Here is a 17,205-nt window from a genome sequence, read left to right as displayed (position 1 = left end):
GAAAAAAGAAAGAGGAAAAGGAAAGAAAAGAAAGAGAAAAAGAAAGAAATATTTGAAAAGATCTCTGAAGAACCCTTAAATCAAAATTGCAAAATGTGGACCCTTGGGTCAGACTAAGCCAGAAAATGTGTTGTTTGGCCTGCAAAGTCTGGAAAGATCTCAAGTAGTTCATCAACATTTCAAAATTAGGAGATTTCACACAAACACCAGTGCTTTGGTTTTGGCAGAGAACCTGGAGACTAGCTGACATTCCCGCTCAGCCTAATGACAGCCCCGGAATGGGCCAGCCTCCTGCCCTCAAAGAATCATACGCATTGTGTCACCTGCCAGAACGGGAAGGCATTGGAATTGGCTAGTGTTATTCAAATAAGCCTCTTACGAAGAGGCCAACTGCACTATTCCTTAATTTATACTACATCTTAACTTATACTACATCTATTTTTCTCTTCCATTTAAACTCAGATTTCTGCATTTGAATATACAGGTCCACTCTGACAAAGCAAACACACTCATCTCATAATACATCGCTTTGATATTAATTTGGAAATGTAATGGGAACATCATGTACAAAATACATCACTCAATAAAGTAAAGCATCAAACTACATTCTTTAAAAACGAGTAAGCATACCTCCAAGTCACTGTCAGGAGGTGGGGAAGGATTATTTTTTCGGCCTCTTCCTCGAGACTTTGAGCCAGAACTTCTACATGTTCTGTCATCAAGATCCTTGATAGGTGTGGAAGGGCTCTGCACTGTATCAAACTCTCCTACAAATAATACACAACTATAGTCAACACGTGTGCTTCATTTGTAGATCGGGCATAAGCCTCCATTGTTAGTTTTCTTAACAAATTCCTGTACAATAGAAACCTCTTTAAGTTGGTCAAACAAAACAGGATGTATTGTCTGAAGCATGCCTAATTCTAATTTAGTCAAAAATTTTTATGGACACACGAATCACCCTTTGCTTTAATCTATATGATCTATTAAAACCAAATGTGTTATCCTCCATTTGCCTTCAACTTCCTGCTTGTACCCTCACCTGCATTTTTATCAGATCCATTTCACTCCTCCACATCCTAACCTAGGGAATTACCTAGGGAATTACACACACTCATCAAGCCTCTCTCATCTGCCCTTTGACCTCCATGGACTTCAGACAAGTTACAAATTCCTTCTTCTTGGCCTTGCATTTCCACCTAGATAGTCTCTCCTTGCTACTGTCCCTTTCAAATAAAGCCTCTTAAAACCAGAATGAATTACCAATGCTATACAATAGAAATACGACAAGCCATCAATGCAACCACATAAATAAAATATTTTGGCAGCTACATTAAATAAAAGAGAGAAGGAAAAGACATGTAACATTAACTCACCTATATGAAAGTTAGTTCAATGTATGCAAATATCATTTCAGCATATAATCAATATACAAATTATCAGAGGGATATTTTATTTTTCTTTCCATCTAAGTCCATCCAAACCACAGCCTATCTTTCAGACTTTTTCTCAAATCGACTTCTGAATGTATTATCAAATTGATTTCTGAATCTCCTACCAGTATCTGAAATTCAGATCAATCTAAAGCTAGAAATAACTTTCTGAGGACTTAGAGGACACTGCACAGTGGTAGACCTTGCTAATGTTGATAAGACAAAGTATGCAGCCATGAGCTAGGGGGTAACAAATAAAAGAGCCAAACCTACTGTGGGACTTTTTCATTCACTCTCTCAATCTCCATTTCATTGTATATTAAAAGCCAGGTTACAGTTGTTACTTTTTTGGGTTACTAAAGTAAATCAGATTTATATTTAATCTTGTTTAAGTTTTATATATATATATATATATATATATATATATGTATATGTGTATATATATATATATATATATATATATCAAGAATTTTAGGAGCATCAGATGGCAAACACATTAAACTTGTTACACATTTTTAAGTGCAAAGATATTATGACTGAATTGAAGCAAATTTAGCTTTATCATTAAATAGAAGCAAAGTAATTCTCAAGACATCCAAATAGAAACTAATAAAGATAAATAAACTAGACAAACTAAATATACTTAGGTACATCTTTTTTTCTGAGAAATAGCAATATTTACATAACCTATCATTTCTTTCAGGCTATCATATTTTCTTTGGAAAATACGGAACATGTCAGGAGAGGATCAAAAATGTGTCTATGCTACAAAAATTATTATTTGTTCTTAAACTGTTGTCTGTGCGGTGTGCGGGCATATGTGTGTGTTATCACGAGTGAGACTAGATAGCACAAAGTTCTTAAGTTATAGCTTTTTCTTGTAGTGAGTCACATTTCAACTTATTTAGTGAGACTAGATAGCACAAAGTTCTTAAGTTATAGCTTTATCTTGTAGTGAGTCACATTTCAACTTATTTATATAGGCTTTAAATATTTGAACAGATATTTAAAAGTACATGTCTACTTTTAAGTAAAATCACATAAATCTTTTTGTAACTTTTTTTTCTTTTTTCCAATTGTGGGGCTTGAACTATGGGCCTAGGTGCTGTCCCTGAGCTCTTCAGCTCAAGAAGAGCGTTCTACCACTTGAGCCACAGTGCCACTTGTGGTTTTCTGGTGGTTAATTGGAGATAAGAGTCTCATGGACTTTCCTACCCAAGCTGGCTTTGAACCACGATCCTCAGATCTCAGCCTCTTGAGTAGCTAGGATTACAAGCATGAGTCGTGGGCACCCAGCCTGTAACTTTATTTTTTGAAGCATAGTTTTCCTAAGGTTACTATAGCCAGTAAATCTAGATTCCCCTTCAAATAAAACAGCTAGTTAAATAAATCCTCATTTTTTAAGGGGATTAAAAAAAAAACCTTTTTGGATGACAGTCTATGAAACCAGTCTTATTCATTTTGGATCAATTTTCAGGGGTTGCATTTCATTAAAAAGCCCCATTCTGAATTATAACAAGAAGGAAATACAAGAGCAGAAAAGAAAAATTTGCAAAATTTCCCTCATTGTGATCAGTTACATGTGGTTGATGGGACTGGATTCATGAAGGGACACAGTAGGAATGGGTCAGCCATTCCCCCTGGGATTCAGCAATGTGACAGTAGTGAAAAGAAAAGACAAGGTCAGATGATGTGTCAGATGAAAATTTGTTCCCACAGGTTTTGTTCAAGTCTTCGAAGGATCACAGTCTGAGGATCGCTGTTCCAAGCCAGCCCAGGCAGTAAAGTCTGTGAGACTCCTATCTGTATCCGTCTGAGACAAGCAGAAAAGGTCAGATAAGTTGATGTTAGCTGAAATGAACCCCAAGATAAGGATTCAAATGTTTTTTCTTTCTTGTGATTGTTTCTAACATATTTATAAGATATTTCTTTGTTGCTTTGTGTGTCCCTCCCCCATGGTATAACCCCTACTTTCACTGTATTTGATGTTGGTATAATTTGGGGAGGGGAAGGGAAAAAACAAATCGTTTAAATAGGGATACAGGTGGACCCATTGCAACAATGAGATGTACAAGTCGTTATGTGGAAAAATGAACTTTACAACTTTGGCCGGGTGGGAGTGGAGGAGAATGGAAAGGGATGGGAAGGGGAAACAAAGGAGGAGGCTACAATGCTTGATAAGAAATGTACTCATTACCTTGTCCATGTAATTGTAACCCCTCTGTATGGTATTTTCACAAAAAAAAAAAAAAGAAAAAGAAAAACACCAGAAGTGGGGCTATGGCTCAAAGTGGTGAAGTGCTAGCCTTGAGTAAAAGACCTCAGGGACAGTCCTGAGATCCTGAGTTCAAGAATCATGACTAACCAAAAAAAAAAAGGACCTAAGACTTTGAACAAAATACAAGTAAAGTGCATGTGTGTATATAAGGGAATCATTTTTATTGCTTGCTTTTTAAAAGTTTCTCTTTTTTTTTGACAAAAGGTTCATACTATATAGTTCAGGCTAGCATCAAAATTGTGACTCTACTGATCATTGGTTAGGGACTCAAACAACTCGATAGTATGCAAACAAATAACATGATCTTTAAAAATGTGCAAAGGGTCTGAGTAGATTTGTTCAGAGCAATTGTGCTTACTGGGCAAGGTGCTCTACCCCTTAAGCCATGGCCCCAAAGGCAGCATGCAAATTTCTTTAAAAACATATATAGATAGTGAGAGGTCTTTGAAAAACTGATCTATTTCACCTCACACTTGTGAGAATAGCTAGTTCCCAAAGACAGAACAGTATGAGTGTTGGAATCTTTGCAGTCTACTGGTGGGACTTTAAATGAGTACATCATTATGGAAATTAGTACAGAGACTTCTTGAAAACTTAAAAACAGGATTGCCAAATGATGCAGCAATTCCACTACTATAAATACAAAGGAAATGAAGTTAGTATGTTGAAGATAGTATGCATCTTTATGTTCACTGAGTATTATTCCCGATACGGAACATTTGATCCCACAGAAATAGAGAGTAGAAATGAACTACGGGCAAGGAGGAAAGGTACCTATCAAAGGTTACAAAATTTCAGTTAGATAGATAGGGTTAAAGAGATTTTTATATTATGATTATGTTAACAACAATGTATTATGTTTTTGCAAATTGCTAAGAGAATACCTTTTAAGTGTTCTTACCGCAAAAATGATGTATATGTGGTAATGCATGTATTAGCTGGATTAGTATGCATTTGTGTGGCCAAAGTCACATGTTATACATGATAAATATGTACAAGTGATTATTTGTCAATTTAAAAATATTTCAAAAGAAAGATGCAGATTTCATACATTTTCTATGAGAGAGGTGACAAGAAATTTCACTGAAAGAACTTTCTGGAAATAATAGATGACTTCCAGAAGAGTGTGGTAATACTTCCTGTGTGGGCACAATTCCCATGTGGACACACTTTGTGAGGATAAAACTAGTATTTAGTAGGCTCCTCCAGACATCAAATGGGTGCAATTGTACTGACCTCTAAGCTTTTTGAAGGTGCTAGCCTGAAAAGAAAAACCAGGAACTTGAGTTGAACTGCTCATTGAGCATTAGTAGATGCATGATGATGATGATGATGATGATGATGATGATGATGATGATGATGATGATGATAATGATGATGATTTTTTGGGGGGGGGAGAGAGAAAACTGTTCAATCTAGAGCTTCTGCCAATGTCATTGGGGAAGCTGCACAAGGGCAGGTGCAGCTGCAGGAAGGAGAAATGTAATTTTGCAGAATTGTGCAGTGTGGTCTCTCTTTTCCATCTATATCTTCTTGTGCATTTCACTAGATGATAAACACTTTGCTTATGAAGTTACAGAAGTTCTGCCTAAGAAGCCAGTTTCTTTCTTTCTTTTTTTTTGGTTCCAGTCGTGGGGCCTGAACTCTGGGCCTGGGCGCTGTCCCTCAGCTCTTCAGCTCAAGGCTAGCGCTCTACCACTTGAGCCACAGCACCACTTCCGGCTTTTTCTTTTTGCTTATGTAGTGCTGAGGAATTGAACCCAGGGCCCCATGCATGCAAGGCAAGCACTCTACCACTGAGCCACCTTCCCAGCCTGAAGCCAGTTTCTTTTCAGAGAGAAAGACTGATTTTACTGGCTACCTTTCTGGAACACTTGCTAAGTTTCATTTTCTAATGTATTGTAATGTTTATAAAGGTCTCAGGCTAAAGGATCTCAGGCTAAAGGATATTATTGTTGCAAATTACTAACCTCACTTAATATAAAGATGTTTAAAATATTTAAAGAGGTTTAAAATGATCTCTCATCTCTATGTGCTAGTCTATTCTCAAACTTTCAAATGCAAATCAAAAATATAATTCACCTTAGATGAACTTTATATAAAGGCAAAGGAAAACCTTTATAACTATAATGAACTAAAATGTCTGTTTCTAATCAGCACAGTAGTGTTTCTTTAAATCCATTGTCAAACTACCTAATAAGGTAAAATAAATAACTGAATGCTATTTGCAATTTCCAAATAACATCAGTCATTACCAACTGCCCTAGGCCTTTCTACATGATTGAATAATTATCCTTTAATCAGTACAGTAATGAATAACTGCCCTTTGCAAGTTTTGGATATTTAGATCCAACTTTATTTCATTAGGGTTATCTCTAAATCAGAACAACCAGCTGTCTTTTATTGAACATAAGGTATGTTTCTATTTTAAAATTTCAAGTCCCACAGTCAATGTTCTATGAAAAATTGTGGAATTAATTGTTAGGTCTGGGTTGAGGGTCCAAAATGCAGAATCGATTAATGGGAAATTCTTTCCCTGCCCTTGAACTAAATCCAACAGATTTCATCATTAATAAAGAAAAATTCCCATCGTTATAAATTTGTTCACTTCATTGAATGCATGCCAGATCAGAAAAAGGCAAAAATCAAAGTTAAAAGCAAATATCTGAGGCTACAGAATTCCTTAAAAACCAGACATGTGTATTGCCATGATTTTGGCTGAGAGTATAACAGTTTCAAGTAGAAATAATTTCTTTTTTTAAGTTCAACAGTTTAATGAAATGTGAAAATAAGTCAAAACTGTATTTTTTTGGCAACCAGTGGAAACTTGAAGAAATCACAGTATTCTGATGTGAATTTGACATGGCCGCCTGTGAATGTGGACTTTTCAAAGTCCTCCGCTCAGCTTAGCTGCTACCTTTTGTCAGTATCTTGAGCAGGAATAAAATAGGTATTCAGAATATTAGAAAAATCTTTGGCTAATGAAAAGCTAGCATCTCTGTCTTTCCCTGAGAGAAACTTTGCTGCGATCATGTGGAAATTAGAACAGCCAACCTAAGATGACACAGCAACTAGCTTATCTAAGAGTGTAAATAACTTCTATTCACGGAGGACATAGTCTAGTCACTTCAAAAACACCCTCCGGGTCCTTTGTTCCATTCCGTCTCTGATAGTATGATGACGAGCACTTCTGTCGTTTCTTTCTGAGCCGTCACTCTATCTACCTGGTTTCCTCCCATGATTCACTAAGAAAAATCCGTTCCTAGTATGATGAAGAGTAACACAAATATCAGTTTACCTACATACAGTATCTCTCTCCATGACTGATTACGGATTCAGAAATCATGCAGTCTTTGAAATAAGGCCCCCTCCTTGATAAGTATGGACTCAAAGAAGATAAAGGTAGATTCAGAATATGTGACTAAGACTGGGACATCCAGTGCAAAAGAGAAAGAGCCGCCCCTTCAATTCCGGGCCCCAGCTAATTCACCAGCCTGACCCTGGGACTGCTTCTACATGATGTGCAAATGCTCAACCAAGGAAAGGATGGCTGGGAAGACTAAACATGAGCTTTAAAAGCGACAAGAGTCAGATTTCAAAGGTCCTGTGTGCTCACAGGAGGAGAACTGAAGGAAGACAAGGGGAAGGAAACGGAAATGCAAGGCACCAAAGACAAATTACACCTTCTAGGTAGTTTTTCTTGGGTTCACCATTAGAGGTGATGTTGTGGTCTCTCCTCAATTACGGAGAACACATTCCAAGATGCTCCACAGAGCTTTGAAGCCACAGACAATGATAGTATGACTTTGCCTATACATACACACAGCTATGATAAATGTTGTGGGAATATAATAAGAAAAAATAAAAGTTAGGAAAATCACTAAAAACGTGTAGTTTGCTTATTTTTAGAACTTTGCTTTTAATATTGTTGGATTAGATTTGATTGACGCAACGAGATGTGAAATGATGGCCAGAATGTGATGGACTTCTCTATTCCAAACACAGCACCAAGAAAAATGAATGTTGTACTGTTTGAAAAGAGATGTATTCATAAGATGACTTACGTAACTGTAACCTCTATGTGCATCACCTTTACAATAAAACTTTAAAAAGAATAACAAAGGTTACCATTTCATCTATTCATGATATAATCCCATTTTAGCTATTGCTTAAGAAAATAAAAAGCTGGGAGCCGGTGGCTCATGCCTGTAATCCTAGCTACTCAGGAGGCTGAGATCTGAGGATTGCAGTTCAAAGCCAGCCTGGGGAGGGAAATCCATGAGACTCTTATCACTAATAAGCTACCAGAAAATCAGATGGCACTGTGGCTCAAGTAGTAGAGCACTATCCTTGAGCTAAAGAGCTCACGGACAGTACCCAGACCCAGAGTTGAAGCCCCAGGATTGACAAAAAAAAAAAAAAAAGAAAAAGAAAAAAAATCAACTTCACTGTTACTTCTTTATGTCCAAGTTAGTTTACTTGTTAATATTTTTCATATTAATCTCTTTTCCTTTTTCTTAATATTCCTCGCTATTAGAGATATTTGCTTGATCTTTGTCTTGTTAAACAAAAGTAATGGTGCAAAGAGGGCTCATACAATGCTCAAATAACAAAGTAACATTTGCTCACCTTATGCTGGAATGTAAGAGAAATTCAATGAATTAGCTTGTTAATGAAACTGGGTTGTTTGGCTCTAGTGGCCCAGTTAGAAAGGGTTCAGTATTGTGAGTGTACTCCTTGCTTACCCCACTCCTTTCACAGATGGATAAAACAAAAGTGGAGGATGAATTCTTTTTATTCTTTTTATTTGAATTCTGGATTACAAGTCCTTATCAGATATATGTTTTGTAAATACTTTCTCTAAATGGTTTACTTTATTTTTGTGATGAAGTGTCTTTCAAGGATTGATTCTTAATTTTATGAAGTCTAATTTATCTTTTCTTTTTTTTCCCCCTAAGGATTGTGACTCTAGGGTCAAAACTACAAAAATCTTCATTTATCCAGAGTAAAAATGATTTTGTCTATGTTTTAGTTTAGGTTTTTACATGCAGCTTATGATTCATTTTGAGTTAATTTTATACACAATTATGAGATTCACTTTTCTTTTATACATAGATATCCAGTTTCCCCAGTATGGTTAAAAAATGCATTTTTCATTCAATTATCAACAGCTTCGCCCTGTTGGTTCACACCTGTTATCCTTGCTACCCAGGAGGCTGATATATGAAGATCGAGGTTCAAAGCCAGTCCAGGAAGGAGTCTGTGAGATTCGTATCTCCAACTAATCACCAAAAAGGCAGAACTACAGCTACAGTTCAAATGGAAGAGCCCTAGCCTTGAACAAAAGAGTTCAAGCCCCCAGTATTTGTACACACACACACACACACACACACACACACACACACACACAAACACACACACACACAGAAAGTCTCCTATCTGTTCCATATCAAAAATGTTTTTGGAATGCTCAAAGAAACTCATCTTATACTGATATAGCTTAAACATAAGCACAATTGTTTTGGCATTTTTTTTAGGCATGGTTTCGAAATGTCTTTCTCCATGTCATTAGATAGCACAAAACATTTAAAAGTGAAGATCTGTACCTGGTTGGCTAGTCAGTCCTGGGAGAGATTCCTGCAGCTGATAGGTTGAGGTTGATGAAGATGTGCCGTCAGCTGTGTTATTTGATGTCATATATGCTCCATACGTTGATGCTGAATAATACTGTGCATATTGGTTTTGGCCAAAGGCTGTATAGGATGGATACTCCTGAAACGAGTCATTGAAATGTGTATGTTTGAAGGAGACATTACTCTGTAGTATGCCAGGAACAAGCAAAAGAAAACAGTCATTATGTCAATGAAGATGAGTACTTATTACAGATCATTGTGTGTGCAAGGGCACGTTAAATAATGGCTTTCCTCTATTGGTTTTGTAAAAACTAAATTGCAATCTAACAAAAGGTTGCATATACTTCATTTTGCTTCCCACAGTTACTTAACCAAGGACAGATGCACTGGAAGAGTAATAGAGGTAGAACTAGTTCGTGTTCAGGAAATTAGTTGTTCCATATCTTCTAACACCATCATGGAGGAGCTGTTGTCAGCTCTCCCATCTGCTACACAGACCTCGGTGTGGACTTTTAAATATATGGTTTTGTTTCTTCTTCTTGGCTACTCTTGGTAATTTTATTTTCTTAGTGGAAGTATAGAAAAAAAATAAACACAGATTACCAGCTTCTCACAGTCCATCCGAGGCTGGATTTAAAATCTTCAGTGAAGTTTTCAACTATTTAGCTTTTCTCTTTTGTTGCACACAAAAATGAAAGCATTGGATTACCTTCTCTAACTTGCTTTATTTTTGTTTAAAAAAAGCCGAAGACCTTTCAAACAGTAAGAGTGCTCCCTCAAAATCCTTTTGCATATTACGATGATGAAGGATCTGTTGTGATAGATGATCTTGAATATATCTACCATGTTTGGACCAAATTGTTATCAGTGATGACAAATCCTTGGTCAGGATTAAGATTCCCTGTTGAGACAAGTACTGAAGGCAATAAAAATCCTCCATTGATGTGCTTTCCAAAGATGAAAATTCTTTTTATAAGTATGTGTATTATCACAAAGAATTAAGTAATAAGGCAGAAAACTAAAAGTAGTTTGTTAATTTCAAAATCAACTATTCCCCACCACTACCTGTGAGTAAAGGGGGGAAAAGTGTCAACATTTGAACAAAGTTCTTAGCAACTTGTCTTTCTTAGAGTAAAATGTGATTGCTAATGATTGCACAGTACTGCCTGTGTTAAGGCACAGTTCTGAGGATAAATAGACTTGCTTACCTCATCTTCACAACCTTCTACATGGTGTAGTGATTATTTCCAGTCTACTATAAAAAAGACTAACGTACAGAACTTCGAAGTGATTTGTACACAGGCCATGCAGCCAGTAAGTTTCTGAGCTGGCATTCTACCTCTAGCCTCTGTGGGCTGAAGCTGTTAAGCCTGCCAAGGCCCTGAGAGGAAAAGGGAGTCACAGATTGGCAAGATTTCCCTGAGCCTCTGGGGAATAGGATGTCTCTAAGATCTCCAGTTCTCTTCATTTCCACTCCTATCTCTCTTATCTAAGCTACCTTCCCATCCTGTTGCAACAAATGTACTTGTTTTCTAATTTACCTCCTTTTCATTTGTTTGGCTTTCTCCAAAAACCATGACACCAGAGTAAATTTTCAAAACATAAATTCTTCTCCTCAGAATCCAATGGTTTCCCACTGGGCTGAGAATAGGATCCAAGTGTCTTTCTGGAATCCCCAGCATCTTACGTGAACTGGCTGGCTGCATTTCTTCAACGGTGCGTCTCCCTGCTTTCCCCCTTGAACTTACTACACCAGCCTGCCTTGAGTCTTCTATTGCTTGGGGATCTGCCTCTTGCTATTTTCTTTGCCGGGATCACCCACAGCCTCATTCTTCCCCTCAAACTCTTAGAATTCTTGGCCTCAATGCAGTTTCAGTAGGGAGAGCTTCTACCAAAACTTCCCTATCTAAAATTAGGTTTTAACTCCAAATTTTTAAAATTAGAATACAGTCTACTAAAAATTTGTTATTTATAATTTTTTTCATGGGTTCATGCTTATGTTCATTGGTTCTTTGGTTTTCCGGTCATTGGTTTATATTCTCCATATGTCACAAGTTCATGAACCAGGAATGAGGTCCTAACCAGTACTACCACTACCTGCATATTTGCCAGTATACAAAGCCCAGCTTCCAATTCCTATAGCAGTCAATGTTTTCTCAAAGGGTAAACTAATACTCAAAGCAGGGTCTAAAATACAAATTATATTTTATGCGAGTTTTATGAGTTAAACCTGGTAAATAAATTTTCTTCTTAATACAACTTTATAGTCCTACTAGTACAATGGAATAATCATTTCTTTATGCTAAGGTTTTCTCTAATGTTTACTCCTATTATCATATTCCACGTTCTGCTCACATGATTTTATGTCTGTTTCTTTAGGAAGACTGCCCTTCAAGAGAGCAGAAAACAAAGGAGATTTTTGCAACTTCAATGCCTATTCAAACTTATTAGGGCTGCAAGTGCTTAATGTGTGCTATACTGATCAATAAATAAGTTAAATTAAGCTATTACGATTTCTTACTTTTATACCTTTCTATTGATATCTTTCAAGAGTTGGTATTTAACAAAGCAGCTTATGAATACAATATATTGTTTGAGACAGAGTCTTGCTATAGAGCTGGCCTCAAACTCCCTCTTTTTCTTCCTTATCCTCCCAAGTGCTGGAATTAATAGCTGTGACCCACAAAGCCCAAATCAATTTTTAAATAAAATTTGTATAGTGACTTTAATATTTAGAGAGTTAAGGTATTATTTTTAACTAATGCCAAATTACACATTTTAATTCTATAAAATGTTTTAACTCCACAGTATTTCAATAATAAAGTTTTCCCTTTTTTCTTTTATTAAGCTACATGAAGGCAATTAATAAGAGCTCCTTCAATAAATCCAAAGAGCAAGCACTTCTGGGGCAATTTACATTTAAAAACATTTGAAAGGTCAGCAATTATATTAAAGCAAATAGCATATTGTCTGTCCAGAAATCACCTTTCAGTATCTATTACTCTTCATGATTGAAAAATCAGAAAATAAGGAAAAGGATTCTGAAGTCAATGTAGAATGCATATTATCAAATTGCCACATTGTGTATCCAGAAATGCTCACTTTTCCTCCACATACTAACACCTAGTTTAACATCCTAGAATTTAACATGAACATAAGTTCATAACCAAAGCAGGAAAGCTCTGCTGTCAGAAGAGGTTGGGAATCCAACATTTAATAAAAGAAATGATAGAACTAAGCAATGAATAGGTGTTATGTTTAGTAACTAGTTACCTTCAGGGACTGGGAAAGTTTTAGTGCCCCAACACCATCCCATTTTTTGAAATTACAGTTCCATTATTGATTGATATTCATAATTCTAACTGTTTTATCCAGGGAAATAAAACTGTTTCAAGTACAGTTTAAGATAACAAGCAAGTATACAATATAGTCAATAACCATGTCAGGTGATTAAAATTAATACTACTGAAATGGTCAAACAAGTATTTGTTTAACAACAAATACTAAATAGCCAGAATGACAAGTATCTCAAAAGTTCTGAATATATGAGTTTTTTATTATCCTGTAATGTTAGGTTAGTTTCAAATGAAGACATCTTATATTTGGAGAATGCATACTTATTTTAAAATCTTCAATTATGATGAGTGTTTTTTAAAGCACAAATATAAAAACAACACCATACCTGTTGTGAACCACTGAAATTTGTTGAGTTGGAAACCGAATTATTTGCATAAATGGTAGATGATGGTGCAAAACTAGAACCTAAAGGCAAAGAACAAATTGAATTTTAAAACGTTACATACTAATTCACTCATGAACGAGAAGACATTTTGGTCATTTGTAACAGTCTGGTTAGAACAAAAGGGCATCATGTGACATGCCAGACAAAGAAAATAAATAGTGCACTAGTGTATGAAACCTAAATAGGTTGTTCTCATCGAAGCTGAGAGTAGGAGTTATCATGGTAGGGTTTACGGAAAGGTAAGGAAGGACTGTCAACAGACACCAAGTCATGTGTCACATTTTTTCCAGAATGCTGGAGGAGGGGATTTTGAATGTTTTCACCGCAAAGAAATTACAAATGTTTGAGCAAGCAGATATATTCACCGTGATTTCAACACTGTATTGTATACCATGTGTCAGAACAGCACATGTGACCGCAGAAATACGCCTAATTACTCAGTATACATGAGAAAAGCAATCATTTCCCTATCAGAAGCAAATTTTCCTCACAGAAATGTTGAAAAATATTTTACATTGAAAAATTAAGTGAAGGAAACATTGTTTGGATTTCGTGGTGCGATTTGGAGTTGGAGTTTATATGGTTGGTTTAGCTTCCCCCACCTTCCTCATAGCAGGTAAAACCTTCTGAAGGGAACGTGGTGGGCTGAATGAAGGCAGAACAGAAACTGCCTTTCGCTGACTCAAATTAACATTCAAGAGTTGAGTGTCCATAGCACGGATAGCAAGGAACTCGAGAAATAAGCTGTGATTTATTAACTTGGAGTTCCCAGAAATTTGTGAATGTTTCAAGTTATATAGAGAAATGAGTAATGTTAAACATTTGGATGGGTCATGGGTTAGGCAATGAACTCACAGAATTCATCTATAGTTAGTTCTTACCCTCCCTGTCTTTTTGTTTTCTGTCCTGGATAGGTGATACTGTATGTATATAAGTTTTGAAGGCCTTTTAAAATTTGACTATAATGTTTGAAATGTATGTGCTTAGTTTGGGGTGCATCGATTACAGATTTTTTTCTTTTGAAGTATTTTCTTATGGACTGTACTCGTTAAAGAGGTAAAGTGAAACACTTGAGACATCTAATTACCTATTTCATTAGCGAGTGTGAGTGAGTGAGTGTGTGTGTGTGTGTGTGTGTGTGTGTGTGCATGCGCACACACACATGCTCGTCCTGGGGCTTAAATTCAGGGCCTAGGCACTGTCCCTGAGCTCTTTTACTCAAGGCTAGCACTCTACTAGGAGGCACAGCTCCATTTCCAGCTTTTTGGTGGTTAATTGGAGATAAGAATCTCATGGACTTTCCTCCCTAGACTGGATCCAAACTGTGACTATCAGGTCTCAACCTCCTGAATAGTTAGGATTATGGGCATGAGCCACCAGGGCCCAGCAACACACAAACATGTTTTCAGTAATGTTATGCTATATAACCAAAACAATTAATTTGGTCCAGAAAAGCCATGTGACTATATGTGGGCAAAAATAAGTATGTCTTTATACTCTGTCTTAAACTACTAACTAAAGCCATTGGAAATACAGTGTGTATGCAATTATATTTCAGCTTCTATTCTAGGTAAAAAAAAGAGACCTGCCATTCCAGCCCAAAAATGTCTATTGTATTTTAGTCAACTGACTAAATTGTTAAAATAGTTGTTCCAAATATATTAATTTAGCCCTAAATTTAGGAATAACAAATAGACAATAGATAATAATTAGCTTTATGTGTTCTTGCTATGTCCCTACAATTCTTTCTAAAACTATTATATGATGACCAAACATAATTTTTAATTGATGTCAAAAATGAGAGATTTTTTTTAAAGGATCCTAAATGAAAGGTTTGGAAATATAATGAATTATATAAATAATCCTATTGGGAAATAAAGTATCAATAGGGAAGCCGGTCTTTGGAACAAAGATATTCTTCATCATTCAATAATAAGTAGAACTTTAGAAAGTGCTAGTGTGTGTGTGTGTGTGTGTGTGTGTGTGTGTGTGTGTGTGTGTGCGCGCATGCTCTAGTCCTGACCATGCACTCAGAGTCTGGCTACTTTTTTACTCAAGGCTGGTGCTCTACCATATGAACCACAGTTTCACTTCTGGCTTTTTGGTGGTTAATGGGAAATAAGAATCTCATGTTTTTGTCTGCTCAAGCTGGTTTTGAATTGATCCTTAGATCTTGGACTCCAGTTTAGCTAGGATTTACAGGCATGAGCCACTAGTGCCTTATTTTTAAATACAATCAAAAGAACATGACATTTCTTCTGGAATACTGAGAAGAAAACATAGATTTGTCTAAGGAATATAACTTAGCTAAGTAGACACTAAACATGTGATTGACTGACCTGGTGATGGCTGGCCTGAAGCCTGCTTGGCTTGGACATGGTTTCCTGCCTTTTTATAAAGCTTAAAATTAAGTATTTGCATTTTGTATGAGTCATGTCCACTAATATGTATTCAATTACTTACATCAGGCTTCTGTGCAATTATTTGTCTTTTCTTAAGAAGCTGTCCTCATGTGTATGTCTTAGACTGAAGTCAAAGAGTCACATTGAAAGGATTTATTCTCACGTAACAAGTGTCTTGAGTGCTTGCTTACCTGGCATTTGGTAAGAATAAGGTGCCTGTCCTGGCTGGGGGGTGGAAAAGCCCGGACTGTAACTGAGGCAGCCACTCTGTAATGGGGACTGAGTTTGAGCAAGTCCACTTTCTGTCTTGATGGCGGGCAACATCACCCCCAAATCTGTTTGGAAAACAAATGTGCAAAGGACTTCATGAACAAAAGGATCTTCCTTCGGAGCTGAAACTCATATGAACAATGTATATCTACTCGCTAGCAGAACTACCCTGCTTGTAAACAAAGAAGAGAGAAAACGTGAAATACCGTAAGTGGGCAGGCTGTAGGGCTGTCCTGTCTGTGAGTAGGCTGTGTAGACCGCTGGCTGCTGCATCCCCGAATACTGAGTCTGGCCCGCATAGGCAGACATTGTTTGAGCTGCTGGTGTAGAAAGAATGTGTGGATAGGGCCTAAATATCAGAAAAATAGCATTACTGTGGCAACAAAGACTTCATATTAATTCAGACAGCTTAGATTCAGTGAAACCCTAAAATATTCAGGGAGTAATCCTCCTCTCATCCACAACAAATTTTTACAATGTAGGAAAGTATAAGAGTTCCAATGTCAGGAGCCTAGGCTGTGCTACAAATCAGTCTGATGACCTTGGATAAATAAATGAATCCCCTTGAGAATGCTTCCTCTGTAAGATGAGAAATTGGTTTAGATGTGACCACTCACGTCTCTTCCACATCCATCATTCTTGTTATATCTAAACAGCACTCCAGTTAATATATAGAAGAGAAAAATGGAGTACAGGCCAGTTAAGAGCTTTGTGAGCCTATTTGTACTGAGTGACCTAATGCTGCACAATGATTACAAATTTTTATTTAAAAGCTCTTCCTCAAATTAACTGGAAATCCTTCCTTGTAACTGGAAATCTTAGAAAGAAAGAGAAGGAGTAATATTCCTGAAAACAAGGGAATTCTATTTTCCCTTCATCATGCCATAGTTCACATAATGTTCCCTTTATACTTAGGGGTATTCTAGATGTAACAAAATGGAACACACGGTGTGTGTGTGTTAGTCCTGGAGCTTGAATTTGGGGGCTGGGTATTGCCCTTGAGTTTCTTTTGCTCAAGGCTATCACTGTACCACTTGAGTTACAGCTCCACTTCTAGGGTGTGTGTGTGTGTGTGTGTGTGTGTGTGTGTGTGTGTGTGTGTGTGTGTGTGTGTGTGTGTGTGTGTGTGTGTGTGTGTGTGTGTGTGTGTGTGTGTGTGTGTGTGTGTGTGTGTGTGTGTGTGTGTGTGTTATTGGAAATTTACTGAAGATTAGAGTCTCATATGGTTTTTCCTGCCTGGACTGGCTTCAAACCACAATCCTCATATCTTAGTGTGCTGAGTAGCTAGGATTACAGGTGTGAGCAAACAGTGCCCAGCTCTGAACACATATTTTATGTGTATCAGGGATTGAAAAACATTCCCAATCTTTTGAATCCTACACAAATTCAAGTATACCTGACACAGTTCAACTTGAAATATCTACCACTGTCTTCAATAAGGTGACTA

At 36.8% G+C, this 17,205-nt stretch overlaps 1 protein-coding gene across 4 annotated transcripts in view; it reads right to left on the bottom strand.

Annotated features, from left to right (window-relative positions):
• Eya4 (EYA transcriptional coactivator and phosphatase 4) overlaps positions 1-17,205 on the bottom strand; it is a 198,705-nt gene that overhangs the window by 35,992 nt on the left and 145,508 nt on the right. For all 4 annotated transcript variants that reach the window (XM_042686535.1, XM_042686612.1, XM_042686697.1 and 1 more), the window contains 5 exons: positions 15,965-16,107; positions 15,680-15,823; positions 13,027-13,106; positions 9,318-9,483; positions 631-767 (listed from right to left, as the gene is read on the bottom strand). In XM_042686535.1, coding sequence (XP_042542469.1) covers positions 631-767; positions 9,318-9,483; positions 13,027-13,106; positions 15,680-15,823; positions 15,965-16,107 — 670 coding nt within the window. The remainder of the gene's footprint in view (positions 1-630; positions 768-9,317; positions 9,484-13,026; positions 13,107-15,679; positions 15,824-15,964; positions 16,108-17,205) is intronic.

The sequence above is a fragment of the Dipodomys spectabilis genome, unplaced genomic scaffold (genome assembly GCF_019054845.1).
Source record: "Dipodomys spectabilis isolate Male_0828 unplaced genomic scaffold, ASM1905484v1 ptg000001l, whole genome shotgun sequence".
NCBI lineage: Eukaryota > Metazoa > Chordata > Mammalia > Rodentia > Heteromyidae > Dipodomys > Dipodomys spectabilis.
Note: the sequence above shows the minus strand (reverse complement) of the source record. Positions and strands in the feature narration are given on the sequence as shown.